General features: G+C 45.9%; 1 protein-coding gene across 8 annotated transcripts in view; it reads left to right on the forward strand.

The window, feature by feature from the left end:
• The window catches only part of Myh11 (myosin heavy chain 11), a 123421-nt gene that overhangs the window by 24489 nt on the left and 72979 nt on the right, over positions 1–25953 (forward strand). For 7 of the 8 annotated variants that reach the window (XM_023704673.1, XM_004644492.2, XM_023704674.1 and 4 more), the window contains exon 3: positions 3942–4098. In XM_023704673.1, the coding sequence (XP_023560441.1) occupies positions 3942–4098 (157 nt within the window). Of the gene's footprint in view, positions 1–3941; positions 4099–8185; positions 8192–14825; positions 14831–25953 lie in introns of those variants that run through there. The other variant, XM_023704675.1, reaches the window with a different exon arrangement.

Consider the following 25953-nt stretch of genomic DNA (forward strand, 5'->3'; position numbering starts at 1 on the left):
ATCCTTTCTTATCATTCCTATTTCTTGACATCCCAGGTCCCTCTTTAGAGAAACTGTGGCCTTAGATCCTTTTATGACCCCATCAGCATCTTTATGTGGGCAGTGCAGTTGTAAAGGCCTTCTCACTCCCTCACGCTATCTCCACAGGCCACACATTGTCATGTGTCCATTTTAGCAAGTATTCATGTGTTTAATGCTCTGGAACTGCGTACTTTTTCACAAGTCTATTCAGGATATATACTTATTCCCTCCATCTTGGGCAGGGGTGCATCTATGTGTCACATCCTGATCATGTTTGCTTTCACTTTCCCCCTCCTCATTCCTGCTTTCCTAGATCCCCTTCCCATAGCTGAGGCATCGGAGTAGCCTCCATTCCAACCAACAGAGGAGGGGTAAAGGAAGGGTGGTGTATGGAGACAGTGGAGTACCGCTGAGCCGTAAAGAAGGACGGATGTAAGTCATTGGTAGATAAGCAAATGAAGCTGTAATACTAAGGGAAATAAACCAGACAAGTTAAATACTGCTTGGCTTCTTACAGACTTTCTAAGGGTAGCACAGTCTTCCATAATAACTGAGGCCAATCCTTTTTTGAAATCAAGGCAGTAGCAGAAGTTCCTTCTTGGAGACTGAGTCTCTAGGACGGACACCCACAGGCGGTGGTGCTGCACTACGGGCTGGCGAGCAAGGCTTGCTTAGCCTCATGTGATAGAGGTGGTGGGGCTCAGGGCTCAAGCCTGGGAGGCGTGGATCAGATCCCTCGGGCCTCTAGCTCAACACCTTGTTCCGTGTACCTCCTCGCCCTGTTTCTCATTCTTTCCTGAGACTTTGGGAGCAGCCCCAGCTCAGAGCTCTGGGCTGACCATATAAAGTGTCAAGGAACAGCTCCGGCTGCTTCCTAATATGGTCACAAGAAGGAAATCCTGTGTCCACAGTTGAGAACTACTGGTGGCACAGGGCCTGCGGGACGCTGGCTAGGCGCCAGGGAGCGGGGATTTGAAATCTCTGAACTTAACCACTGAGAGAAGGGCTCATGGGTACTCTGCTGGGTGCTAGTATGGATGAGCATAAGCCCTGACACGGGGTGAGTTGGCTGGGGAATATGGGGGGTGCGTCCCAGGTGAAGGAACAAGGTTCTTGTCCCCATGAGACGAAGGGGGCCCAGGAATAATCACTAAGGGTGACTGAGCACCTGCTGTACACCATGCATAGCACCGAATGCTCTCCAAGTATGTCATCTCATAGCACACCTATGAAGGAATTGTTAGTGTCCTCACCCCCATTTTGCAGATAAGGATAACTGAGGTTTAGGGATGTCCTCCGGGTCACAGAGTTAGGAGGGAGCAGAGGGAGGGTTCACCTCCAAGTTCCCAGTCCCCAGTTCTGTGCCTGTGATGCTGAAGGCATCACTGAGCCCTGAGGGGGAGGTGGGCCTGACCGGCCTCCGTTGGAGCCATCACCAGCGGGGCGCTTACTCTTCAGGAGCCCTGAGCCCCTCCTGGCACAAATGATCAGGACACAGCCACAGTGCTGGCTCAGCAAGTGTCTGCTGAGCCCCTGCTGGGTGTGGCTGCAGCGCCCTTCCCCAGGTGCAGAGATGAGGGCATGCTCTCTGTACAGTATTCAGGCAAGCATCTAATTAGCACTCACTATACTCCATGGTCTGTGCCGGGCTAAAGAGCACAGGAATGAAGCGCTACTCCTCTGGCAGCTGGTGCCAGCAGGCTGGGGAGGAGGGCATCCAGCAGACCCTCATCGGCTGATGGGGGGCTGACCCCCGCTGAACTCAGCAGGCACCTCTGCTCTCTTGCTTTTGCCTTTCAATACTTCAAGTGGCAGCAACACCTGGCTGCTTGCAGCTCACTCTCAGCAACTGTGTCCTGCATCCTGCCCCTCTGCCCCTGCCTTGGGTGACTCCTTGTCCTGTAAGGGTCAGTGCCAGCACACTGCCCCAGAACTGCCTCGGCTCCACCCACGCCTACCCCCACGTGGCTTAGGGGCTTCTCTTCCTTGCTCCCACAAGCCTCTATTTTCATGACTTATTCTTTAAGTGCCCGTCTCCCTCTACTGCTCTGTAAGCTCTTGGAGGTCGACAACTGTCACTGGGTTCTTTGTCCCCAGCCTCTGATACAGACCTGGCATTTGGTGGGTGTTCAATAAGTGGCTGATGGATGTTCAAACAAGCCTCATGTCAAATCTAGGAGATTATTCCTCCCTCCTCCCAACAACCTTGTGTCATCAAAGGATTCCCTTCCCCTGCTGCAGCCCTGCTGTCACATGCCATTGTCCTTTAGTAGGCTTAGCCTGGGAGGACACAAGCAACTCTACCTAGCCCTTCGTGGAAAGCACCAGGAGGCAGGGCCTTTCTGGTTCTGGTGTGTTCCACTGTGGTCTGGGCACCCTGCCTGCCCTGTGTCTAGGATGCACAGAATGAACACGCGCACCAGATCAGCCAGTTTCTAGAGGACAAACAGAGGTCGGATAGCTTTGTGGACATGCTCATGGCTGGGAGAGGTCAAGTTGCGGCTTCTGCCAGTCTATCAGTCGCCTAACCTCTCTGTTGCTTGGTTTGCTTCTGTGACCCAGAGATGGACTTTCTGCGCCTTCTCCACTGGGGAGGAGGGCTAGCGTCCTGGCCACGGCAACCCTGATCCTTAGGCTTGGGGAAAGCAGATGGCTTGGAGCCCATCTGCTGAGGTGGGATTCAGCCCACAGTGGAATCTGACGCACAGTGAAGAGGAGTAGCATGATGCTGGGCCCTCTCCTGCGGCTGCGCAGTGTCTGGGTCTGTCCCGTGACTGTTCTAGTTATTCTCAGATACCCTGCTCACTGGGAGGCAGGACTGCTGTTTCAAAATTCATGAAACCTAAAATTCACCATTTTAAGCATTGTAAAATATACATTTCAGTGGCATTCAGTGCATTCAGAACACTCTGCAACTGTCACCTCAACTAGCTCCAGAGCATCTGTGCACATGTGAAGTGCTGGGGTAGACCCTGGGCCGCACACATTCTAGCTGACCAGTGCTCCACGCAGGCCACACCCCAGCCCTCAGACATTGCCCTAGCCCTGAAAGGAAACTACCCATTAGCAGCAGTCCTCATTGTTCCCTCTCCCCAGTGTCTGGGAACTTCAAGTCTGTTTTTCCTTTCTATAGATTTTCCTATTCTTTGTATTCAGGCTGAGACAGGAGGATCGCAAGTTCAGGCTCAGCCTGGACAACTTAGTGTGACCCTGTCTCAAAAGAAAAAAGAAAGGGCTGGGGATAAAACTCAGTGTGAAGGCCCTGGATTCAAGCCCCAGCGCTGCAGGAAACAAGTAAACAAATCAAACAGCACTTGGCCTTTTGCGCTTGGCTTCTTTCATTTGCTTCGTGCTCTGGAGGATCGCATCCCGCACCCTGCATTGGTTCCTTAGGGAGCATGGCAGTGTCTCTCCTATTTTACATCCTAATGGTCATGAGGATAAGCTCTGGGGTTAACAACCCTGAGGTCTAGCGCTGGATTTGCCTTCAGCTCAGTGATTTGGTGACAACTTCAAGTCTCGGTTTCCCCTCTGTCCAGAGGATGGTGGGGATATCAGTGTGACTATCACAGGGCAGCTAGGATTCAGTAAGATGCTGTGCAGTATGCCATTCAGGGCTGGTGCCTAGAAAGTGCTCATAGAAGGTGGCTGTTATTTAAGTCCCAAGCCTAAGGGTAAGGGTGGAGCTGAAATGCGAACCCAGAGCTGTATAAAACCACGTGGTTATAGACTACAATGTAGGCCACTCAGACATAGTCCTGCTCCTGTTCCTTTTCCCCTCTACCCAGAATACTTGTGACACCCAGGGGCTCCTGCTCAGCCTCAGTTTCCCTGTCTCCACAGTGAGAACATCAGGCAGCCCAGTTGATGTCCTCCTTCCTGCCAAGGTCTGTAATTAAGCTCTCTTCTCCCCCCTGCAGACCTACTCGGGCCTCTTCTGCGTAGTGGTCAACCCCTACAAGCACCTGCCCATCTACTCGGAGAAGATCGTGGACATGTACAAGGGCAAGAAGAGGCACGAGATGCCACCCCATATCTACGCCATCGCTGACACAGCCTACAGGAGCATGCTGCAGGGTGAGCAGGCCTGGGGTGTGGGGCTTCCTCCTCCAGGGAGCCATGTGTGCCCTGGCCCCGCCTGTCTCCCTGCCTGAAGTTCTTGCCAGGAATGCAGAGCTTGGCAGACGGTGCTAGGGGACACAACTGTGACTGAAAAAGGGAAAAAGCAAAAGGCCAACATCTGTGCCTGCAGCCTGGGAGGTGAGGGGAGCAGGCTGCTTGGGCAAATATGGGCATGGGCCTGCTGGCTTGGGGCTGCTGTCTCCCCAGCCACCTGGGGCTCTGGACAGTTGTCTGGTGAGCAAGAGGACGGTGACAGCAACAGGGCTGAGCCACAAAGATCCAAGTTTGCACTGACCTGTCCTTTACTTCCTGCAGGAATGTGATCAAATGTCTTAGCTCTCTGGCCTCAGTTTCCTCATCTGTAAAAGGGGGTAATAGTCTTTGTCTTGCAGCCTGTTGTAAAGCTTGCTTGTGCCAGCTTTTCCAAACTTCAGAATGTTGCACATCACTTTCCTATATATGTATTACAGGTTGAACATCCTTTATTGGACATGCTTGAGACCACAAGTATTTTGGGTTTGGGAGTTTTTTCCAATTTGGGAATATTTGCATATATACAGTGAGATGCCTCAAGTGTGGGACTCAGGTCCAAACACTAAATTCACTTGTGCTCCACATGCACCTTATTTCATACAGGTAATTTTACACAACATTTTCATAGTTTTGTGCATGACCCAAAGTTTCATAGTGTGGAATTTTCCACTTGTGGCCTCACATCCATGCTCAACATTTCCCAGCTGTTGGATCGTCAGCTGAGGGACTCTCATCCTGTATCGCTGCTACTATTAATAGACTTTTTATTGAAGTGAGATGGTAGATACCCACAGTGGAGGGCACAGTCCAGTTTAAAGCTCATTTTGTGTATGGCTACAGTGGTATAATCGCTTCCAAACCCAGATGTGGAACATTTCTAGAGAGCTCCTTGCCTGCCTCCGCCTGCTGATGCCTCGGCACACCCCCACCAGGAGCTCTCCTGACTTCTCCTATCCCATGTCTTGTTCTTGTCCCTCATATAAATGGCATGCTTAGGTTATTTATTTAATATTTTTTCTCAAGTTTTTCTTTTCCATTGTTTGCATCAGGTGAAGAAGCACACCACACTGATTAGGATAAGTTGAGCTCTTAGACTTTAAGGAAGTTTGCAACCAAGCTGCCTGTGCCCAAACTCCAGCTCCACCATTCCTGGGCTGAGCAGGCTTGCAAATGGCTGTGGGGCCTCCTACACTGCCCTTTTCTCCTCTCTCAAAGACAACTGTGAGCTGTTGCACCAGGAAGTTAAGAGTGAGGTGGCCCCCTGCGGAGTCCGGTATTTGGTGAACACTCAGGAAGCATGAACTAGGACAGGTTGAACATCCCTAATTCAACACTCCAACACCCAAAGTGCTCTAAGAGCTGAAAGATGTCAACATCCACACAATGCCCTGTAATAGAGGCTACAGGCTGATGGTTCCAGGGTTGATCAGTGCAGCAACACAAAATCAGGCAGCTTCGGGATTTTTGGTGGCTTCTTTCTCGTGGTCATAAGATGACAGCTATAGATCCAGGCATCACATTTTCATGTAATATTTAAAAGCATGAAACAAATAGAGTTAGGCTCTTTTCCTCTGTCTCTCACTCTCTTTCACATCAGGGAAGAACTTGGTCATGTGGCAACCCCTACACCAGTGACTAGGAAAGGAGCCTGGGATGCTTGCGATTGCTTTGGATCATTTCGGGTTCTTTTCTGGAGCTAAGGGAGGTTGCATTGAGCATATTTTATCTGAATGCCAGAATGAAAAAAATTGGGTAAGTGAAGGAGAACAGAGAAGTGTCAAGTGGGTAAGCGTCGCTATGGTGCTTTGAAAATATATTTGTAACTTTAAACACCTTTGATGTTAGCCAAGTGTGGTAGCACACACCTGAAATCTCAACACTGTGGAGGCTGAGGCAGGAGGACTTTGCAGGTTGAGCCTAGCCTGGGCAAGTAAGCAGTTTGGTGAGATCCTCTCTCAAAACAACAAAAACAAAAAGCAAAATATGTACAAAAAGCCTGAGGCAGTAGCTCAGTGTGAAGTCATGGGCTTAATCATGAGTACTAGAAGAAGTCCTTTTACGTTCAGTACAGAAAAATGTAAACCTGTATTTAAGCACAGGAGGAAACCCCCCACTGTCATTCTGTTATTTGCCCCATCTGATCGCCACCAGGGACATTTCACCCTGCAGCCTTTGCTGCAGGAACTCCTGAAAATAATTGAGAAAAAGGTGACTTAGGATAGACACCAGGGTTTTCCATCCAGACAGCAAGAAGGCATGGGTGTGACTGACACTAGGAGCACAGGTGGACTTACATGTAGGATGAATTTGGTTGCAAATCCAGTACGGCCTAATTCTTTTCTTTTTCTTTTAAAAAGAAAACAGAATAAAACAAAATTTCAAAAACATGATAATAAGAGGGTAACAGTTGTTACCACATTGCATGTTGTTATCTTTAAGCTAGCTACTCAGAGTACAAGATATGGACATTGAACTGTCCAACAGTATTAGCACAAACCTTTCTTCTCATGAACTTGAAAGAGAAATTAGTAGTACAACAATCTTGTGTGTGTGTGTATTTGCTTCTTCCCACTTTTCTCCTTTCCCCCATCCCAGTTTCTCTTTCCTATTGAACAGTTTCTTCTCATTTTATAATGTCTGTTGTACATTTTAGATCTTACTTACTGGGAAGACCATACAATGTTTGCACATGTGCATCTAGTTTATTTCACTTACTAGTATGGTCTTGAGTTGCATCCATTTACCTATAAAAGACTCAAGTTTATCCTTCTTTATGACTAAGTAGTACTCCATTATATAAAACAACCACATTTTTTTTTATCCATTTCTCAGTTGATGCGCATTTGGGTTTTTTCCAAGATCTAGCTATTGCAAATTGTGTTACTATAAACATGGGTGCACATATATTTCTATGGTATGATAGTCTTAATTCTTTGGGGAAGATATCCAGAAGAGGAATAGCCAGGCCAAATGGGGTCTCTAATGCTACTGACTTCCACAGTCTGTGCTCCTGCTGACAGTGGAGGGTTCCTTCTCCCCCACAGCCTGTTCAACATTTGTTATTGGTTGATTTCTTTCTTTCTTTCTTTTCCTTTCTTTCTTTCTTTTCTTTTTTTCTTTCTTTTCTCTTTCTTTCTTCTTTCTTTCTTTCTTTCTTTCTTTCTTTCTTTCTTTCTTTCTTTCTTTCTTTCTTAATTTTTTTTTGCAGAACCAGGGATTGACTTGCACTTGCCAGGCAAGTGCTTATTCTACTGAGCTATCTCTCTGGCCCCTGGTTGATTTCTTCATAAAGCCATTCTTTCCAGGATGAGATGGAATCTCAGTGTTGTTTTAATTTGCATCCCTTGAATGTCCACTGATGTTGAACATTTTTCATATATTTATTTGCTGTTTGTACGTCTTCATCTGAGAAGAGTGTGTTCATCTTAGATGGTCATTTTTAGATTAAATCTTTAAATTTGGAAGTCTGATTTTTTTTAGTTCCTTTATATGTTTTTGATAATAGTCCTTTGTCTGAAGAACAGCTGGCAAACATTTTTTTCCAAGTTGTAGGTTGTCTCTTCACTCTGTTGGTGATTTTTCTTGCTGTCAGAAGCTTTTTAATAGAATGAGATCCCAGTTGTTGATTCTTGTGATAGTTCCTGCTCCATCAGTGTTTTATCCATAAAGTCATAAAGTATCTGCCTACACAAATGTCTTCGAGAGTTTTAGTTATTCTCATTTCCAGAAGATTTAGTATTTCTGTTTTTATATTTAGATCTTTGATCCATTTCAAGTTTTAGCTTAGTGCATGGTGACAGAAGTGGGTTCAGTTTTAATCTTCAGCATGTGCACAGTCAGTTTTTCCAGCACCACTTATTACAGAGGTTGTCTTTCCTTCAGGGAGTGTGTCTGGCACCTTTGTCAAAGATAAGGTGGCTGAGTGTGTCTGGAATTATTTCTGCATCTTCTAGTCTTTTCATTGGTCTTTGGGTCTGTTTTTGTTTGTTTGTTTTTAATTGACCAGGATCATGCTGTTATTTTTTTTTAATCCAGTATATTTTTATAGTATAACTTCAAGTCAGGCATTCTGATGCCACCTGCCTTGCCTTCATTGCCCAGAATTGTCTTTGCTATTCTAGGTCTCTTCTGATTCCAAGTGAATTTTAGGATGTTTTCTCTGTTTCTGTGAGATATGTTGTTGGAATTTTTATCAGAATTGAATTAAATCTGTATAAAATTTTTGAAAATATGGCCATTTTCATTTTATTCATTCTTTACCCAAGATCAAAGGATATCTTTCAATTTTCTGTTATCCTTTCAATCTCTTTTTCCAGATTACTATAATTTTCAATGTAGGGGTTTTTACAGAATTGTTAGACTGATTCCTAGGTCTTTCTTTCTTTCTTTCTTTTTTGGGGGGGTGCGCTTGTAAAAGACATTGCTTCCCTAATTTCTCTCAGTTTGTTATGTGTGTTCAGGAAGGCTATTGATTTTTGAGTGTTGACTTTGTAACTATGCTACTGAATTTTCTTATTAAATTTTCTTATTAAATTTTCCTATTAAAATTAATTTTATTAAGTCCTTTTTATTGGACTTTGGGGAGTCTTCTATGTACAGTATCATGTCATCTGCAAATAATGATGATTTAACTTCTTCCTTTCTTGTCCTTATTTCTTTCTCTTGTATAATTTCTCTAGCTAAAGTTTCCAGGACTATGTTGAATAAGAGTGGAGAGAGTGGACCTCCTCTTGTTCCTGACATTAGAGTGAAAGTTTTCAGTTTTTGTACATTTGATATGATGTTGGCTGTTGTTTTGTCATAGATGGCTTTTATCATATTGAGATGAAATTCCAGTGTCCTGTAGGGTTTATATCATGAACAGGTGCTGGACCTTGTCGAAAAGCTTTTTCTGCATCTATTGAGATGACCATATGAATTTTGTCTTTGGCTGTGTTAATATGGTGTATTACATTTATTGATTTACATATGTTGAATAATTCCTACATCCCTGGGATGAATCCAACTTGGCCATGGTATATAATCTTCTTGCTGATTTGCTGTATTCTGTTTGCCAGTATCATTTTTAAAATTTTTTATTTTTATGTATTTGGTACAGGGTCTATAGGGTCTACAGGGTCTCACTGTGTAGATCAGACTCATAATGATTCTCCTGTTTTCAGCCTCCCAAGCACAGGAATTACAGGCATGCGCCACCATACCCTGTCTAAAGTGGACTTTTTTGTATGTTTGCCAGTATCTTATTGAGGATTTTTGCATCTGTGTTCATTAGGGAGATTGGCCTGTAGTTGTCTTTCTTAGTTTGGTCCATCTCCAGTTTTAGTGTCAGGGTAATGTTTGCTTCCAGGAATAAATTTTGAAGTTTTGCTTCTCTTTGAATTTCATTAAAGTGTTTGGAAGTAGTGGTGTTATGTCTTTAAATTTCTTATAGAATTCAGTGAATCCATTTGGGGACTGGGCTTTTCATCTTTGATTTCACTTATTGATATTGGTTTATTTATGATTTTTGTGTCTTCTTGATTCAGCTTTCATAATTCATATGTATCTAGGAATCTGCCCATTTCTTCTGCTTTTTCCATTTTATTAGAATAGAAGTTCTCAGAGTAGTTATCCAGAGATGGTCTGGACTTCTGCAGTATCCATTGTGATTTCACCCTTTTCATTCCTAATTATATGGATTTGAATCTTTCCCTTTTTTGATGAGTGTGGATAAGGGTTTGTCAATCTTAATCTCTCAAAGAACCAACTCTTCAATCCATTGATTCTTTTTATTGTTTTCTTATTCTCCAATGCATTAATTTTTCTCTGATTTTTCTACATTCTTCTCTTGTAAGAGCTTTTGGCTTAGCTGGCTCGTCTTTTTCTAGAGGGTTGAGGCTCTAGAAAACAACCACTATGTTGTTTATTTGTATTTGTTCTGTTTTCTTCATATGCGTATTCAGTGCTATAAATTTACCTCTTAGGACTGCTTTTGTTGTGTCCCTTAAGTTCCAGTACGTTGTATTATCATTATCATTTAATTGTAGAAACTGTCTCATTTCTTCATGAATTTCATTTGTGATCAATTGGTTGTTCAGGAAGGTGTTATTTACCTTCCATGTGTTTATGAAGTTCTTCTGGTTTCTTTTGCCACTGATTTCCAATTTCATTACGTTATGCTTGATAGTATGTATGCGATAATTTCAATTCCTTTGCATTTACTTATGCATGTTCTATGAGCTAGTATGTAGTCTGTTTCGGATAGCATTACATGGGCAGCTGAGAATATGTATTCTGGTGTTGTGGGGTAGAACATTCTGTGGATATCTACTATCTCCATTTGTTCAAAGGTTTGGTTCAGTTCTAACATTTCATTATTGATTTTTTTTGTCTAGTTTATCTGTCTTTTATGTGACACTAGGATATTGTGATCCCCTAATACAATTGTAATAGTGCTCATTTGATTTTTCATGTCCATTAAAATTTGTTTTATATAGTTGGGTGGACTGGTATTTGTTGCATGTATATTTATGATTATTATCTCTTCCTTTTGGATTGTTCCCTTTACAAGGTTGTTGTGACCTTTATCTCTCTTAATCAGTCTTGGTTTGAAATTCACTTTCTGAAAATAGCTACAACTGCTTTTTTCTGGGTTCCAATCACATAGAGAATTGTTTGCCATTTTTTGACTTTCAATCTATGAATTTCTTTTTGAATTAAATGTGGTTTTTGTAGGCAGTGTATTGTTGGGTCTTGCTTCCTGGTCCATTTTGACAGTTGGTGTCTTTTGATTGGTGAACTGAAATTATTAACATTGATGGTTGTACCTGATAGGTACTGATCCACCCTTGTCATGTTATTTTCCTGTTGTTGGCTCCCCCTATCTTTTTTCCCTCTCTCTGTTTAATCATTTACCTTGCCTTTTGGATTCCTTCTATTGGGCTTCATGGACTTGTAGTCCTTCTTAGCTCTTTATAGAATGTTTTCAAACCTTTTTGGAGTGCTGGCTTGGTGGTCATAAATTTCATTAGCTATTCTTTGTTGTGGAAGTATCTTATTTCTCTGTTAGGTTTGAAAAATAGTTATTTTAGGATACTTCAATCTGGGTTGAAGGCTGTTTTTCTTTAGAGCTTCAAGTACTTCACTTCAAGCTCTCCATGACTTGAGGGTGTGTGAATAGAATCCAGCTGTGATTCTGATGGGCTTTCCTTTATACATGATTTACTTCTCTTCCCTTGACATTCTATTCTTGTATTGAAATTCTGGAATCTTGATTATGATATTCCTGAATGTAGAATTATTTTTTTGTCATGACTAATTAGAGTTCTATATACCTCACTTAACTGTATGTCAAATTCTTTTTCTTTACCAGGGAAGTTTTTTGCCATGATATTGTAAAGTATTTTGGTTGTTTTGTTTTGTATCATTTGTGTTATCTCCAGATTTTTTTAATCAACTCCAGTCAACCTTAAGTTATTTTTCTTCGATTCATCTAGCAGTTGCTGGATTGATTTCTCATAGTTCCTTGCTATTTAAAAAAAAAAAAAAAGTTTCTTTTCATGATTGCTAACCACAGCGCATCTTCTATATTTGAGATCCTATTCTCATATGGCTTAATCTGCTATGGATACTTGTAATGGAATTTTTAGTCTCCTGGATATCTGCTTGAATCTGCTTTATGGATTCCATTTCTTCCTATGCTGAGTATTCATGGCTTCCATAATGTCTTAATCTCCTCTATTTTTGTTTGTTTGTATCTGCTCTAGAGTCACTAAGCATGGTTTTCATTATAGACACCATCTCCAGAGTTATCTGAGAAATTACTTATGATTTGATTTGTTTCTAGAGCCTCATTTAATTGCTTGTTATTATCACTTTGGAGCGGTCAGGTGGGTAGCTTTCATGCTCGCCCACCTTATTGCCTCCTGGGTTTGCCTTTGATGAACTGGATGTCTGAGCTTGCCTCGTATTTGTCTTCTCATTTTCTTTGTTTCTTTCTTAGTTTAATTCCTGGGGAAATGCTTATAAATTGCCTATGGTAGGTCGCTTTATTGCTAGTATTTAGAACCTTTAGGAAATGACCACTTCTCTGAAGTATCTTCCAGGTGTAGCTGTGTTTTGTGTTTTGAGTCTGTTACAAGATCCTGCCTCAAGCACTCACCACCGGCTAACACAGTCCTTCATGTCCACCACTCCCCTCCACTGCTGTGTCTCTCCATAGAGGCCTCTGGGCTTGCTAGAAGTCCTCTTATATCCACAGGTTTGAGCTGCTCCTCTTGGGCAGTGAGTCCCGTCTCAAGGAGAAGGTATCGTCCACTTCTATTTCTTTGTTGAAATTTCTCTTCACTTTCTCCATGGGCTTCAATTCATGCTTCAGGCCCTTCCTGGGTCCAGGGAATGCACTTTCCTCCTCCTTGTCTTCCTCACATTGCTATATTCCAGGGTCTGGAGAGTAGCACTCCAAGTGGGCCTGTCTCTGCTGCTTGCCACTTTGCAGTCTTGGTGCCTCCTCAATGTTAATTCTTCAGTTTAACTCAGGGTTGATTTCTTTTCTTGATTTTTTTTTTGATTAAAAAAAATGCAAAAGAGCATAATACTCCTCTCTACAGGGTGTTTCGCCTATGTACTGCAGGTTGATGAGGGCCCTTCTTGCTGAAGTCTGAGAGCTGACTTGCCTGAGGGCTCCAGTTACTTGGGCGCTGAGCACAGTCTCCCCAAAGTTCCTCATTGTTGCAGTAGTTTTACAGCTCATTAAAAGGTGTTTACAGCTCTTAGAAGCTGTTTACAGTGCCTAATAAGCTTTGCAGCAGATGTAGACCAGCAAACCAAGGAGTGCCCGGGTTTTGGAAACAGGTTTACAGCTTGCTTTATCCTGGTGGGCATAGCTAGGATCCTTCACCAAAGACTCAAGCTCCTAACCCTCAGAGAGCAGGATTTTTATAAGATTTACAACCAAGGGGGCTGGGCAGATAGCTCAGTAAAATAAGGGCTTGCCTAGCAAGTGCAAGGGCCTGAGTTCTATCCCCTGTTCTGCAAAAAAAAAAAAGATTTACAACCAAGAAGGAGGTACAAGAATAGAACATTTGTCATTAATTGATTAGCCAGAAAGTTACACTGAATTTTACCTTCTTAGCATACAGCAGAGAAAGGGGCAAGAGGTTACATCAGTTTGGGAAAAACAGAAACGTAACAGAGAACAAAAGGTCTATTGAGAGCCAGCCAGATAACTGAGTGGACTAAAGTAGCAGAGCACAGCAGCCAGGGTTTGATCCTCAGCATACTCTGCTGGCCCCACCCCAGGGTGTGCTGAGATGGTGATTAAGACTGGGGTGGCCTGCGCCTGTAATCCCAGTGCTTGGGAGGCTGAAAACAGGAGAATCATTATGAGTCTGATCTATGTAGTGTGACACTGTAGACCCTGTAGCAAATATATTTAAAAAAGGCTTATTGACACCCAAAAGAGGGGGTTCCTATCTGGCAGTAAATGGTTTTTTTTCTGCTTTATTATCATTTTTGATTACTCTTTGATACTCAGTTGTGAACTGACTACTGTTTCCTCTTCTGCTGTTGTTGCTGCTGCTCCTGACCCTCTTCCCTCTGCCTCCTCCTCCAGCTCCTCTTCTTCTCTGCCTCCTGTTCTTTCTCTGCTCTTCCTCCTTCTACTGAGAATTGAATTCAGGGCCTTTGCATGGAGCTACATTCCCAACCCCTTTTTTAAATTTTGAAACAGGATATCACTAAATTGCTAAATTGCCCAGGAACTTCTGATCCTCCTGCCTCAGCCTCCCAGAGTGCTGGCATCCTGGGTTTGTGCCACCACACCTGGCTTGACCAGACTCTTTTCTCATGGCCTTTCCAGAAGACTGACTCTGAGAAATGGGCTGTGTCTTGCTTAGCAGAGCAGCTGTGTAGCCATGTGCTGCATCAGGATGTGGGTGTTGACGCCAGTGGTCCACAGGGAGAGCCACTGACACTGGCGGCAGTGATGCAGCCTAGGGACAGAGATCCAGAGGGTCTCATGCCCCGTGTCACCAGTGCACTAGGAACCCTCTGATGACTTTTGCTCTCCTAGAGGATTCCCTACTTGGGCTAAGGTTCACAATGACATGATGAGGACCCCTATGTGAATGTGTCATTTGATCTGGGCTTTGTGTGCAAGCTCTAAAGTATGTAGTCAGCTCTCTAAAAGTACTTAGAATTGCTCAGCGGGTATTTCTCAAAACCTACAAGCAACTAATCCAAAGAAGAGACGCGATTTATTTAACTTAAATATTAGCCACCAGCTACATATTCATCCGCTTTGGCATTATCCTTTGCTTTCCAGTGACAGTTGGAACTCAAAGCAGACAAAAACACTAGCTGGGCCCGGTGCAGTACACCTGCATCCTAGTGGTCTGGAAATCTGAGGCAGGAGGATCATAATTTGAAGCCCAGCCTCTTGGTGAGGCTGACCTAGTAAGATCATGTTTTAAAATAAATAAAAAGGACTGGGATGTAGTTCAGTGCAAAAGCCCTGACCCAGTTCGTGATTGTATCAGTGAATGTTGCTGAGTTGTTATTAAGGCGTTGGGCCAAGAGCACACTGACCTTACTGTCTTGTTGAACAGGCAAAGCTAGCAGGCCGGGCTGCCTCCTCCAGCCCTCTGTGGGACGCAGTGGGGCATGAAAAGGCAGGGCTGGGATTGTGGGTAACACACAGGCGCAGAATGAGAACGACGCATTCAGTTGTGTTCCTTGGGCTCATGTGGGAGGTCCTTGGGAAGACGCATTTCATGATGCCGCCCCCTAAGAAGAAGTCAAGTCTCTTGGGGACAGGGACAAGAGAAAGAAGCATTTAGAACTGCATCTTACACATGTGTATGTATAAATTATGCCAGATTTTCACTTAGATTTCCCCATGCTTTTTTATTTCTATTTGGAAAGGAACTTTTTCCCTTCAACCTTTGTGCTTTAGGCCTTAGTTGGCCTCTTTAAAGATAATCATGGCGGGCTGGTAAGATGGCTCAGTGGTCGAAAGCACCAACTTGGAGCAAGCTTAGCAAAGCACAGGGACCGCGGTTCAATCCCCCAGCACCACATGCCAGCCAGCCCCGCCCCCTGGTGGGCTGAGCTGGCCACACACACACACACACACACATAAATAAATAAAAGATTTTAAAAAATAAAAATAAAAAAAATAAAGATAATCATGGTCTATAGTTTATGAAACATCTGCATTAGGTCTGGTTGTTGCTCTGACCAAACAGCTGCATAAAAACAGTTTAAAGGAAGCAACGTGCCGTTGGCCCATGGTTTCGGAGGCTTCAGTCCATGGCTGGCTCCATCGCTTTTAGCCCAGGGCACTGTGGCAGAAGGGTGTGGCTTGGGCATTCTGTGTCCCTTGTGGCTTCTAAGAAACAGAGAAAAAGAGAATCAGGGCAAGAAGGCTTCCTTCCAAGTTATGCCCCCCACAACCTTCTCCCTCTAGCTAGGGCTGGCTCCTAAGAGCACATTTATTTTTTGTTATTATTTTTATATATTAATTTTATTGGGAAAGAAGTAGCAATGAGACAGTTTCAAAACAGGTTAGTAGGACAGTTACAATAATTAATGCACCACATATTGTGGTCTTTGTAGTAGTTATTCAGAGTACTAAAAACACATTTAACTACAAGTTCATCAGTGAGGTTAATCTCTTCTTAATATGCCCACATATCTAGAGGGGGCCACACAGTATAAAGAAGAATATATATGGATTTTTTTCTTCTTTGAACATGAACTGTCTCTACTGAGCCTGCTGACCTGGCCCTACTCCTCTCTGACTGCTATCTGTCATGAGAGATCTCCCGGATTCTTGAAATTCCGCTCATGTTCTCATGGTGAGTTCCTTGTTTCCTAGTCACCATGTCTTCCTCTTCCTTGATTTACTCTCCTGCTTAAGTGGCACCTTCCCCAGTAGCTTCTCAGGAGAGGATGTCTGCAATCCTGAGGTAGGGCTATCTTGCATAACACCCCTCTAATACTTAAAAGATAATTAGATGAGTTTCAAATTTTAGGCAAGAAATTATTTTCTTTCAGAATTTTCAAAGCATTGCTTTGTTGCCTGTTATCTTCAGTTTTATTTTGGGGACAGTAAAACATAGTGTTCTTGAGGAGGTTGAGGCATGAGGATCAAAAGGTGGAGCCCAGCCTGGACAATTTAGCAAGACCCTGTTCTAAGAATGTAGCTCAGTGGGAAGACCCTGAAATCCCATCCCAGTGCTGGAAAACAAAAAGCAGAAATAAGCCCCGAATGTGTTCCTGATACTTTGTGTGCTGCCAATTTTAAATTTTTTTCCTTCTCTCAAAGTTTGACTCTTCTTCGTCTCCTTCTTTACAATGACAGGACCTGCTATAGGTCTGTTTTTGTCTATTGTTCTAGAGATTTAGTGGACCCTTTTACTTAAATTTCCTCTTAGGGAAATTGTCCCATGACCTCTTCTTCAAACAACTTTTTTTGGTGATAGTGGGTTGCTCTTCTATGTTCAGGGATTTACCAAACGAAGTCAAGACCTTTAAAATTAAGCTGCACAATTATGTGATACCTGTATACGTCATCCACAATGAAAGCAATATTAAATTACAAAGTAAGGAAGGCCAACAGAATTTTCACTTCTCTCACAATGTTTACTTAGATGGTTTTTATGTGGTAGCAAACAGCAAATTCTTCCATCTATGTACTCAAGCTATACATACGTGGTGTGCAGGGCCAGGCATTCTTTTTTTTTTTTTTTTAATGTATTTGGTGCAGGGTCTCACTGTGCAGCTCAGACTCCTAGTGATCCTCCTGTCTCAGCCTCCCCAGCACTGGGATTACAGGCATGCACCACCTATCTGGTATTGGAGGCCAGTTCAGCATACCCGGGAGCAGGACCAGTACATCTGTGGTGCCAGGAATTGAACCCTGGTCCCTGCACTTGCCTAAGCAGGCACTTAGTCCACTGAGTTATCTCACTGGCCCTAGGGCCAGGTATTCTTAGCCCTCTTGATGGCTGGGGAAACTGAAGTCAGACAAGTAGAGAATTTGCAGAAGGTCAGATAAGTGTCAGAGCAGAATTTGAGCTTGGTGTGTTCAGCGCCTAAGCCTTGTGCAGTCAGGCAGTGGCACTGCGCTCCTGAACCTGCTCACCCAGCCCCAAGCCTGTGGAAGGCTACTCCTACAGGTCCCATTTCTAGCATTTCTGGGTGTTGAAGGCTCAGAGCTTGAGCAGCTGCAGGGCAGCTCAGTTAACGTGGCATAAGTGTAGACAAAGCACTAAGGCTTGCAGACAAGCCCCCTCTGGTTCCTTCCCTCCTGTCTTCTCCAGGGTTCAGACCTGCTGACCTTGGGTGTGTGTGACTGGTCTTACTTCACAGGAAGTGTTCTGTCCCCACTTCATTAGCCACTCTTAGGGGATTAAAGAGAACCAACCACTGTGGCTCTTGGCAGAGCCCTCTCCGAGCTCGGGGGACTGAGCGCAGGGTGAACCAATCCGTTGTGGGCTGGTAAGTTCTGACTTCGCTGCGTCCCCCCATTGTGGTTGGTACATTGTGGGGTGCTGCTCCATGATGTAGGCAGAAAAGGAGGTGTGCTGCCAGGTCCTGGGCTCTGGGCTTCATAAAACCTGCATCTTTCAGCCCTTGTGAGTCTATCTGATAGACAATAGAAACTGAGGCTCCACATGTAGTGATTTGGCCCCAAGACACAGAACTGAAGTTGGGGATACCACCTTCTGCCACCCTGGGGACATTTTCTCTTTCCCTTGAAGAAGCATGACAGATTAGGAGAGCACTGTTGCTCCATTTCACAGAAGAGGAAACTAAGGCCCCACTAGGGTGGTAGCTCAGTGGTCTAAGCACTTGCCTGGCAAGTGCAAAGACCAGGGTTCCATCCCCAGTACTGCATGCCTTGCTGGCCCCCCACAGAGCCTGTCACCAAAACTGGGTGTGGTGGTGCATGCCTATAATCCCAGTGCTGAGGAGGCTGAGACAGGAGGATCACTGTGAGTCTAAACTGTGTAGCCAGACCCTATATCAAATAAATAAATTTTTTAAAAAAATCTGAGGCCCCAGAAGGTTCAAGGCCAAGCTCAAGCAGCGGGGCCTAATCTGCTCAAGCTGTTATAACAAAATGCCATAGAGCAGCGACTTACAAACAACAGAAAGTTGTTCCCACCAGACCAAGGTGCCAGCAAGCTTGATGTGCGGTGAGGGCCGGCTTCCTGATGTGTGGACACTGCGTCCTCAGAAGGAGAAGTGGGGTGTGAGCTCCCTCGGGTGCCGCTTGTAGGCCCTCATCCCGCTTGTGGCCTGGTCACCTTCCCACCCCCTAATGCCATCACTTTCAGGGAGAGCACAGTGCCTTAGAAGAGAGAGGGGTCGAACTTGGCCTTTCCCTTGCCCTCTGTGCAGAATCACCGCTGTCCACAAAGACAGCACTAGATCGTTGTTTAAAGCATGACCACAATGACAATGATAACAAAGGTGATGCTAACCACAGTCAATAAGCTCAGGCACCTGTCGTGGGCAACTTTAAGCTTCTGAATCCAGCCTCATGAGAATATTTTGTGCCCTTGAAAGGTCTGCATTTTTATCTGTTTCCCTGGCAAAGAAATAGGCTCTGGGAGGCCCAGGTGGTTCCCAAGGGGGTGGGGCTAGACAGGACTCCAAGTTGTCAGGCTCCACAAAGGGTGTGCCCACACTGCCTCTTGCCTGCCCCAGGACATCCTGCAGTAGCTCTCTGCTCTGGCCTGGCCTGGGTGGAGGTGGTAGCGACAGCAGGTCTGGATGATGGCTCAGCTAGGAGTAGCTGGCGGGCACTTCTCTTAGCTGAGGTTGCTAACACAAATTACCGCACGTTGGGTGACTTAGAAACAATAGACAGAGATATATTGCTCACAGCTCTGGCACTGGGAAGTCCAAGGTCCTCTGTGGCTGGGCTCTGGTAAGGCTCCCTTCCTAACAGATGGTGGCTTCTGGCTGTGTCCTCACGTGGTGGAAGGGACTAGGAAGCTCTCGGGGTCTCTTCTGGAGGAGCACTTATCCTGTGTGGGAGGTGGAAGCCTTCCTCACCCAGTTACCTTCTGAAGACTTACCTCCTAACACTGTCGCCTTCACGATTAGGTTTTTTCTGTTAATGTTGGGGGAGGGGGGGTCACAGGCATTCAGGTCATAACACTGCTCTGATTTATCATTCTTTGGTACCATGGGATCTTTCTTGGGCAGGAGAGAACAAAGAAGAATTAATTTGTTTTAAAAAAAGCGATAAATCCTGAGTTGAATAAGCAGACAACTTAACAGTGTGACTTTTGGAGGCTCCAGCCAGTGTGTGGCAACACATCCCTGAAGGAATAGCCTGAAAATGTGTCCTCCTAGTCTCAGAGGGGACCTGGCTCCCCTTCCCTTGTTCATTCAGTAGTTCAGCTGAGGACCCACTGTGTGCCCAGCACTGACTGAGGCACGATCTAGTGGGGGAATACTAACCAAGTCATCTTACTAATATTAGATGTCATCTAAATATATGGTGAATGTTAAATTTTTTTTAAAAAGTATATTATAGCAGAAGATATATTCCTGTGAACCCCCTCCCAGTACTCCCTCTCACCAGGAACACACCTGCCCCACCCTTCTTGCTGCTTTCCAAAGTAGTCCTGGAAGTCCTCTTGTGGGAATAACTTTATGAGGTGTGATCAAAAATATAGTGAACGCTGCTGCTGGGTGCCGCCCAATGGAAAGGCAGCTCGTAGAAGCACCACAGCGTGTCCTCATCCACCTCATTCGCCAGACCTGGCCAGATTTCTGGCCCTTCCCCAAAGTCAAAATGACATGAAGCGTCAACGTTTTCGATCAATTCGGGACAATGAGGCAGCTAGAACAGCACAACTGAAGATAATCATAAAAAAAAAAACTTTCAGAACTGCTTCAGACAGGGGCAGGAACTATGGGGTAAGTAGATTTAAAGCCAGAGGGAATATTTTGAGGGAGATTAATGCCAAAGTGTCTTTTATCATAACTTTTTTAAAAATGTAGACATTTGTCATGTTTTGATGCTTCTCCTGACCGTGCTGCTGAGGGCTGGCCCAGGGAGCTGGGAGGTGGACTGGAGCCTGTCCTTCGCTAAGAGGGGAGGCCTCCTGGAGAGACATGAGCTTAACTAGGTCACCTACTCGGGCACCCAGGAGGCTTGTGGGGCTGGAGCAGGAAGGAGGGAAGACACTGAAGGTGGGGCTGAAGCCTGAGAGGCCACCAGGAGAACCCTGCTCTTCCTGTAACTCCAGCCCCTCCACTGGCCAGCTGTACTTTGAAAAGGCCAAGCCTCGTGCGGGACTGGAGAAAGCCTCTGGGGTCCCTCCTCCCACCCAATACTGTGGCTGTTCCGGGTGTTGTGTTGGTTAACTTGCACAGTGCCTGGATGTGGTGCCTGGTCAGAACAGGTATCTCATGGGATGAGTGTCATCTGCCCTGTGCCTCTGAGGAGTACGCTCACTGGGACAGGTCCCACCCACCTGATGAGGGAGGATCTGAGTCCAAGTGCTCTGGGGACTAGACAAGGAGCCCCCTTCCATGCACAGGTAAGGCTCTGTCTTGCCATCCCCATTGGCCCCCAGGGGTCAGGGACCCTGCATGGATGTAAGCTTGGCCCCCTCTCTCCTGGGGCTCACAGCAGCCTGGCATGAGAAGGGAGGAGGGGCAGCAGCGAGCCCCAGCCTGTTCTCAGCCCAGCTTGCTTTTCTCCTTTTATGGTCAGCCTAAGCTGCTGCTGCCCAGCCAAAGACAGCCAGCCTGTGCTTTGGATTGGCCCAAATAGCCAGGCCAGGGGGAGCAGGGACCTCTGGAGAAACCTTGGCTGCTGTGTCACCCTGGGGAGGGACCAACAAAATCCTTATCTTCTTGTAAACCCACCCCAGAGATGGGCACACCCCGGCCAAAGCCCAGGGAGGAAGAGGAGGGAGAGAGGTCTGCTTCAAGGTGGGGGAGGTGATCCCAGCCCCAGGCCTGAGACAAGGAACTTAACTGGGTGAAGGCTAGGAAGGGCCCCTGCTGCAAACCTCCATGTGGATCCTGGGGGTGTCCTCTCCCACTTTTACACACCTGGGGCTCAGGCCCTGCTTGGAACGCTGTGCTGCAGCCTCTCCCCCGGGACTCCACCAACCTTCCTAGTACAGTTCCTGGAGAGAACAAGTGAATTTAACTAGCGAGCTTCAGAGGGCATCCAGGAAGCTGGCAGGGCTGGAACATGAAGAGGGAAAGCACGGGAGACAGGAGGGGAGCACTTGGGCATCTCTGCCAGCCAGGCAGGCCATGACATGAGGTCTCAAAAGCGAGGAGGAGAAGGAGAAGCCCTGTGGGTGCAGGGTGCAGGGCTCATTTGCTGTGTTAATACATAATGTGACATAGGGAATACACACTTACCTTGAGAGCAAGTAACTTCCTGAGCACCATGATGCTCCAGGGGGGTTCTAAGCCCTCAGGACCAGGCCCCAAACCCTTGACCTTCAGGAGTTCAGGGGTGACTGGAAGAAGCATTGAAAAGAATTTAAGGGTCGGGTGTGGTGGCATATAGACTGAGGCAGGAAGGTTGCAGCTTCTAATCCAGCCTGGACAACTTCATGATTCAGCAAAACCCAGTTTTAAAATAAAACAAGGAATGGGGATGCAGCTCAGTGTGAAGGCCTGGGTTCAACCCCCAGGGCCAAGGAAAAAGTTTAACACTGGTTGGAAGTGAATAGACTTGTCTGAAACTTAAGAACTCAAATCTCTTGACTAAGAGGGCATTAAAAATAATGGGGTTTTTACAAAAAGCTTCTATAATTTATGTATCATCATCAATTTGAAGAGTGAAATTCACTGATTACTAGTGAGCCTACAGGGGTTGAAACCACTGATACAGTCTAATCTTCTATGCCCCGCAGCCCAGAATGATGTACTCATTTGTAGTCAGTCATGCTCTCACCCCACCCCAAAGGCACCCATTGATTACTTTTTGGCACTTCACATGGATAGAGGCGTACACTTTGCCATTTGGTGAGTGTCCCAGGTCTCCGCACTCAGCTACATTCTGGCCCTTCTTCAGGTTACCAATGCTGGGTGCACACTTACTGCTTCAGCCTCCCAGAGTGCTAGGATTACAAGTGTTGCCTCCACACTCATGAGTGGCCTCTTTTACTTAGTGCATGATGTTTCCAAGGGCCATCCATTCTGCGGCATGTATCATATGTCAGTCCTTTCTATGACCGGGATCCCATTGCGTGAGTATGCCACATTTTGCTTATCTATTTATCAAACGATGAGCATTTGCATTATTTTTGCTTTGTGGCTATTGTGAATAAAGTAAAGCAGCCCAATTTTTATGAACTTGGGCAATAAAAACACTGCATGCCATATCAGGGACAAGATTACCATTCCATATTACCTATACCTCCCTCCAAAACATATTGGGAAATAGACAGGTTAAATAATGATCCTATGAGGGGCTGGAGAGATAGCTCAGTAGAATAAGCACTTGCCTGGCAAGTGCATGGTCCTGAGTTCAATCTCTGGCTTCACAAAAAAAAAAAAAGAAAAAAATAATAGCGATCACATGGAGGTTAATTGTTATAGAAGAATCTTTGAACTATGAGATCCAGGGCCATCCCGAGGCAATGTGGCACTTTATAGACTTTGAAAAAGACACTTGTTTCTTAAGGTACTTTTCCCCCCTCTGCTGAAAATGCTGTTGTAATGCACACCCAGATCGCCCATGACCAAAGTGAATAGTTCCCTCTAGAGTTATATAGTATACAACTTACTCCACTGTCTGTGGCAGCCCCGCAGATGTGGAATACTGTGGCAGGGCACCTGCATCAGCCACAGAGTGGTGTGGAATCAGCGGGTACCATCAAGCAAGAGGCTCCCAGGATGATGTTACATGAGTGCATCACGGTACACACCCAAAGAACTGCAAATCAGGTGTACGCAAGTGTCCGTGCCAGCTCTCTCCGCAATAGCAATGGATGGAAACAACCCAGATATTCATCCACAGATAGAAAAAATATGGCCTAGCAATATGGAGGAGTATCACTCATCCATAAAGGACGCGAAGAACTGACACGTGCCATAACGTGGATGAACCCCCAAACATGCCGTGTGAAAGAAGCCAGGCATAAAAGACAGCTCCATGGATGGGAAATGTGTGGAATGGGTAGGGCCACAGAGATGAGGCAGGTAGGTGGTTACCTAGGGCCAGGGGACAGCAGAGAATGGGTACCAGATTGTATTTAGAGACCACAAAAGACTGCACCGAGGTGGGGGTGGTACTGATATGGTATTGCAAATGCACTAAGTGCACTGTGGTCATTGCTTTGAGATGACTCATGCTATGTGAATTTCACTTCCATGAAGAAGGAGTGGACTGGGCAGAAGGGCAGAAGCAGTGGCCTGTGTAGACCAGGGAGGGGCAAGGCCGGCTTGCCCAGCCTGAGAACTGTGCTCTGACGTCAGGCACATCTCGGGCTTGGGAGCTTCCTGTGTTCCTCTGCAGGCTTGGCAAGAGCCCCCATGATGCCCCACTGCCCGTGACTGTGCTCTGTGTACTTCCCATGTTTGTGTTTCCCATGGGAATGGCCCAGGCCAGAGGTCTCCTGTGGCCCCCAGTACAGTCTGCTCCCTGCCTGGGGGCCTGGGGGCCTCTGACCCTATAAATCTCTGTGGCTCTGGGCCCAGGCTCTGCCAATTTCTGGGAAAGCCTGCCTCCCTCCCCAGGGCAGATGGAGCCAGAGAGACCACAGTGTGCCGCCCCAAAAGTGCTCCTGAACATGGTGGCGCTATGTGGGCAACCCCAAGGGGTCTCTCTGCCTGGGTCCTCCATTCCTCTCCCTTCTGCCCATCCTCCCTGAATCAGTTTTTAGCCCATTTCCCAGACTGCTCTGCTGTGGAGTGATGTCTCTCTCTGGGTGGATCAGCACCAATGTGAGCAGCTGGATTTAGAGCCAATATAAGGGGTGACTGTACTTTGGGTCTCTCTCCAGAGTGTGCTGAGGGGGTTGAAGGTTTTTGAAGTGAGGCAGGCCCTGGGTTCGAGTCCCAGCCACTAACTGTGCAAGTGACTGTATTCATTTCCTGTGGCTGCTGTAACAAGTGAACACTAGCTTGGTGGCTTGAGATAATAGGAATGCATTCTGCCCCAGTTCTGGAGGCCTAAAGTCTGAAGTAGAGGTGTTGATGAAGATGGTCCTCCAGGAAGTGCTGAGAAGGAATCTGTCCTGTACCCCCCACCCCACCCCAGTGCACCTAGTGGTGGCCAGTGGGGCCTTTGCCCTGTGGGTGAGCCACCTTAGTCTCTGCCCTCTCTTCCCAAGACATCCTCCCCTGGGTCTCTAATCCCTCTCTTCTTTTGCTGAAAAATAAGGACCCAATCCTGGGTCCTCATAAATCCTGGGTCCTATAGGTTCTGCCCTAAGGACTTCATCTTCAGATCCCCACCTTGGTTACAACCTCAAGACCCTTATTCTGAGTGATGTCACCTTCTGCAGTTCCTAGTTGACATGGCCTTTGGAGGCCACTCTTCACCCTGCTACAGTTACTTAGACAAGTCCCTCACTTCCAAGCTTTGTTTTTCATATCTGTCCAGTGCCGGCAGACCAGTGCCCACCTTGGTCCTACTGCAAGAGTTCAATGGCTCGTGGAGGCCCAGTGCAACAGTGAGTGGGACTGTGGGTGGGCACCTGTTGTGTTGTCTTTTCTAAGCTTTGGGGTCACACTGGTTTCATTAAGAAAAGTGTTGGAGGCAGGTGTGGACGTACACCTGTGACCCCAGCACTCTGCGAGGCCAAGGCAGGGATCTCCAGTTTGAGACCTGCCTGGGCAATTTAGCAAGACCCTGTTTAAGAAGCAAAAAGGGATGGAGATACAGTCTGGTGTGGCGGCCCTGGGCTCAATCCCAGTATCACCAAAAACAATGCTGGCTGTGTTTGGCAGGATGAGGGCAGCGCTCTACATGATATATAGTCATGGGTCCTACAGGACCCATGGCACAAGCATAGCCAGAGTGGTTATGGGAGTAGATGGGGTAAAGCAGGTATGCTGGCCTCATTCTCAGTCCCTCTCCTCAGGGACAGCCTCTGTGGGCAGCACCCTGAATGGCTTCATTCTCAGTCCCTCTCCTCAGGGACAGATAGAAGGTCCACAACTGAGATTGGTTGACTTAGAATGATGGAACTATGGAGTAGAACCTGTGATTTGAATTTGGAATTACAACCTTTTCCCCGACCACTAATGTTCAGTGTGTTACTCCCTCATGATCCTGGGCAGGAGCAGTGCCCTGCAGCTCCCAGGTGGTCCTGCAACCCCAGGGAAACAACCGATGCTCTCTAACATGTTTTGTGGCTGAGCCGGGGCAGAGTAGGTGAGGTGATTTAAGTGTTTGATGTATGTCATTTTCGACTTACGACGGATCTATCAGATTGTAACCTTATCAAAAACGAATGTCTGCATCTTTCACGCACATACAAGTACATAGTAAGCATGTGTGTATGTCTCCCTCTTTTTTCTTTTCTTTCCTTTTTTTTTTTTCTTGGCGGAACCAGGGATTGAACTCAGGTCCTTGCACTTGCCAGGGAAGCACTTATTCTACTGAGCCATCTCTCCAGCCCCTGTCTCCCTCTTTTTATTTCTATTTTTTGTAGTACTGGGGATTTAGCCCAAGGCCTTTGCTCTGAGCTATATCCCCAGGCTTTTTCTATTCTGAGATAAGATTTCACTAAGTTACTGGGTTGCCTGGGCTGGGTTCAAACTTACTATCCTGCCTCAGGTCTGCACCATCAC

The sequence above is a fragment of the Octodon degus genome, unplaced genomic scaffold, assembly GCF_000260255.1.
Source record: "Octodon degus isolate 3935 unplaced genomic scaffold, OctDeg1.0 scaffold00200, whole genome shotgun sequence".
NCBI lineage: Eukaryota > Metazoa > Chordata > Mammalia > Rodentia > Octodontidae > Octodon > Octodon degus.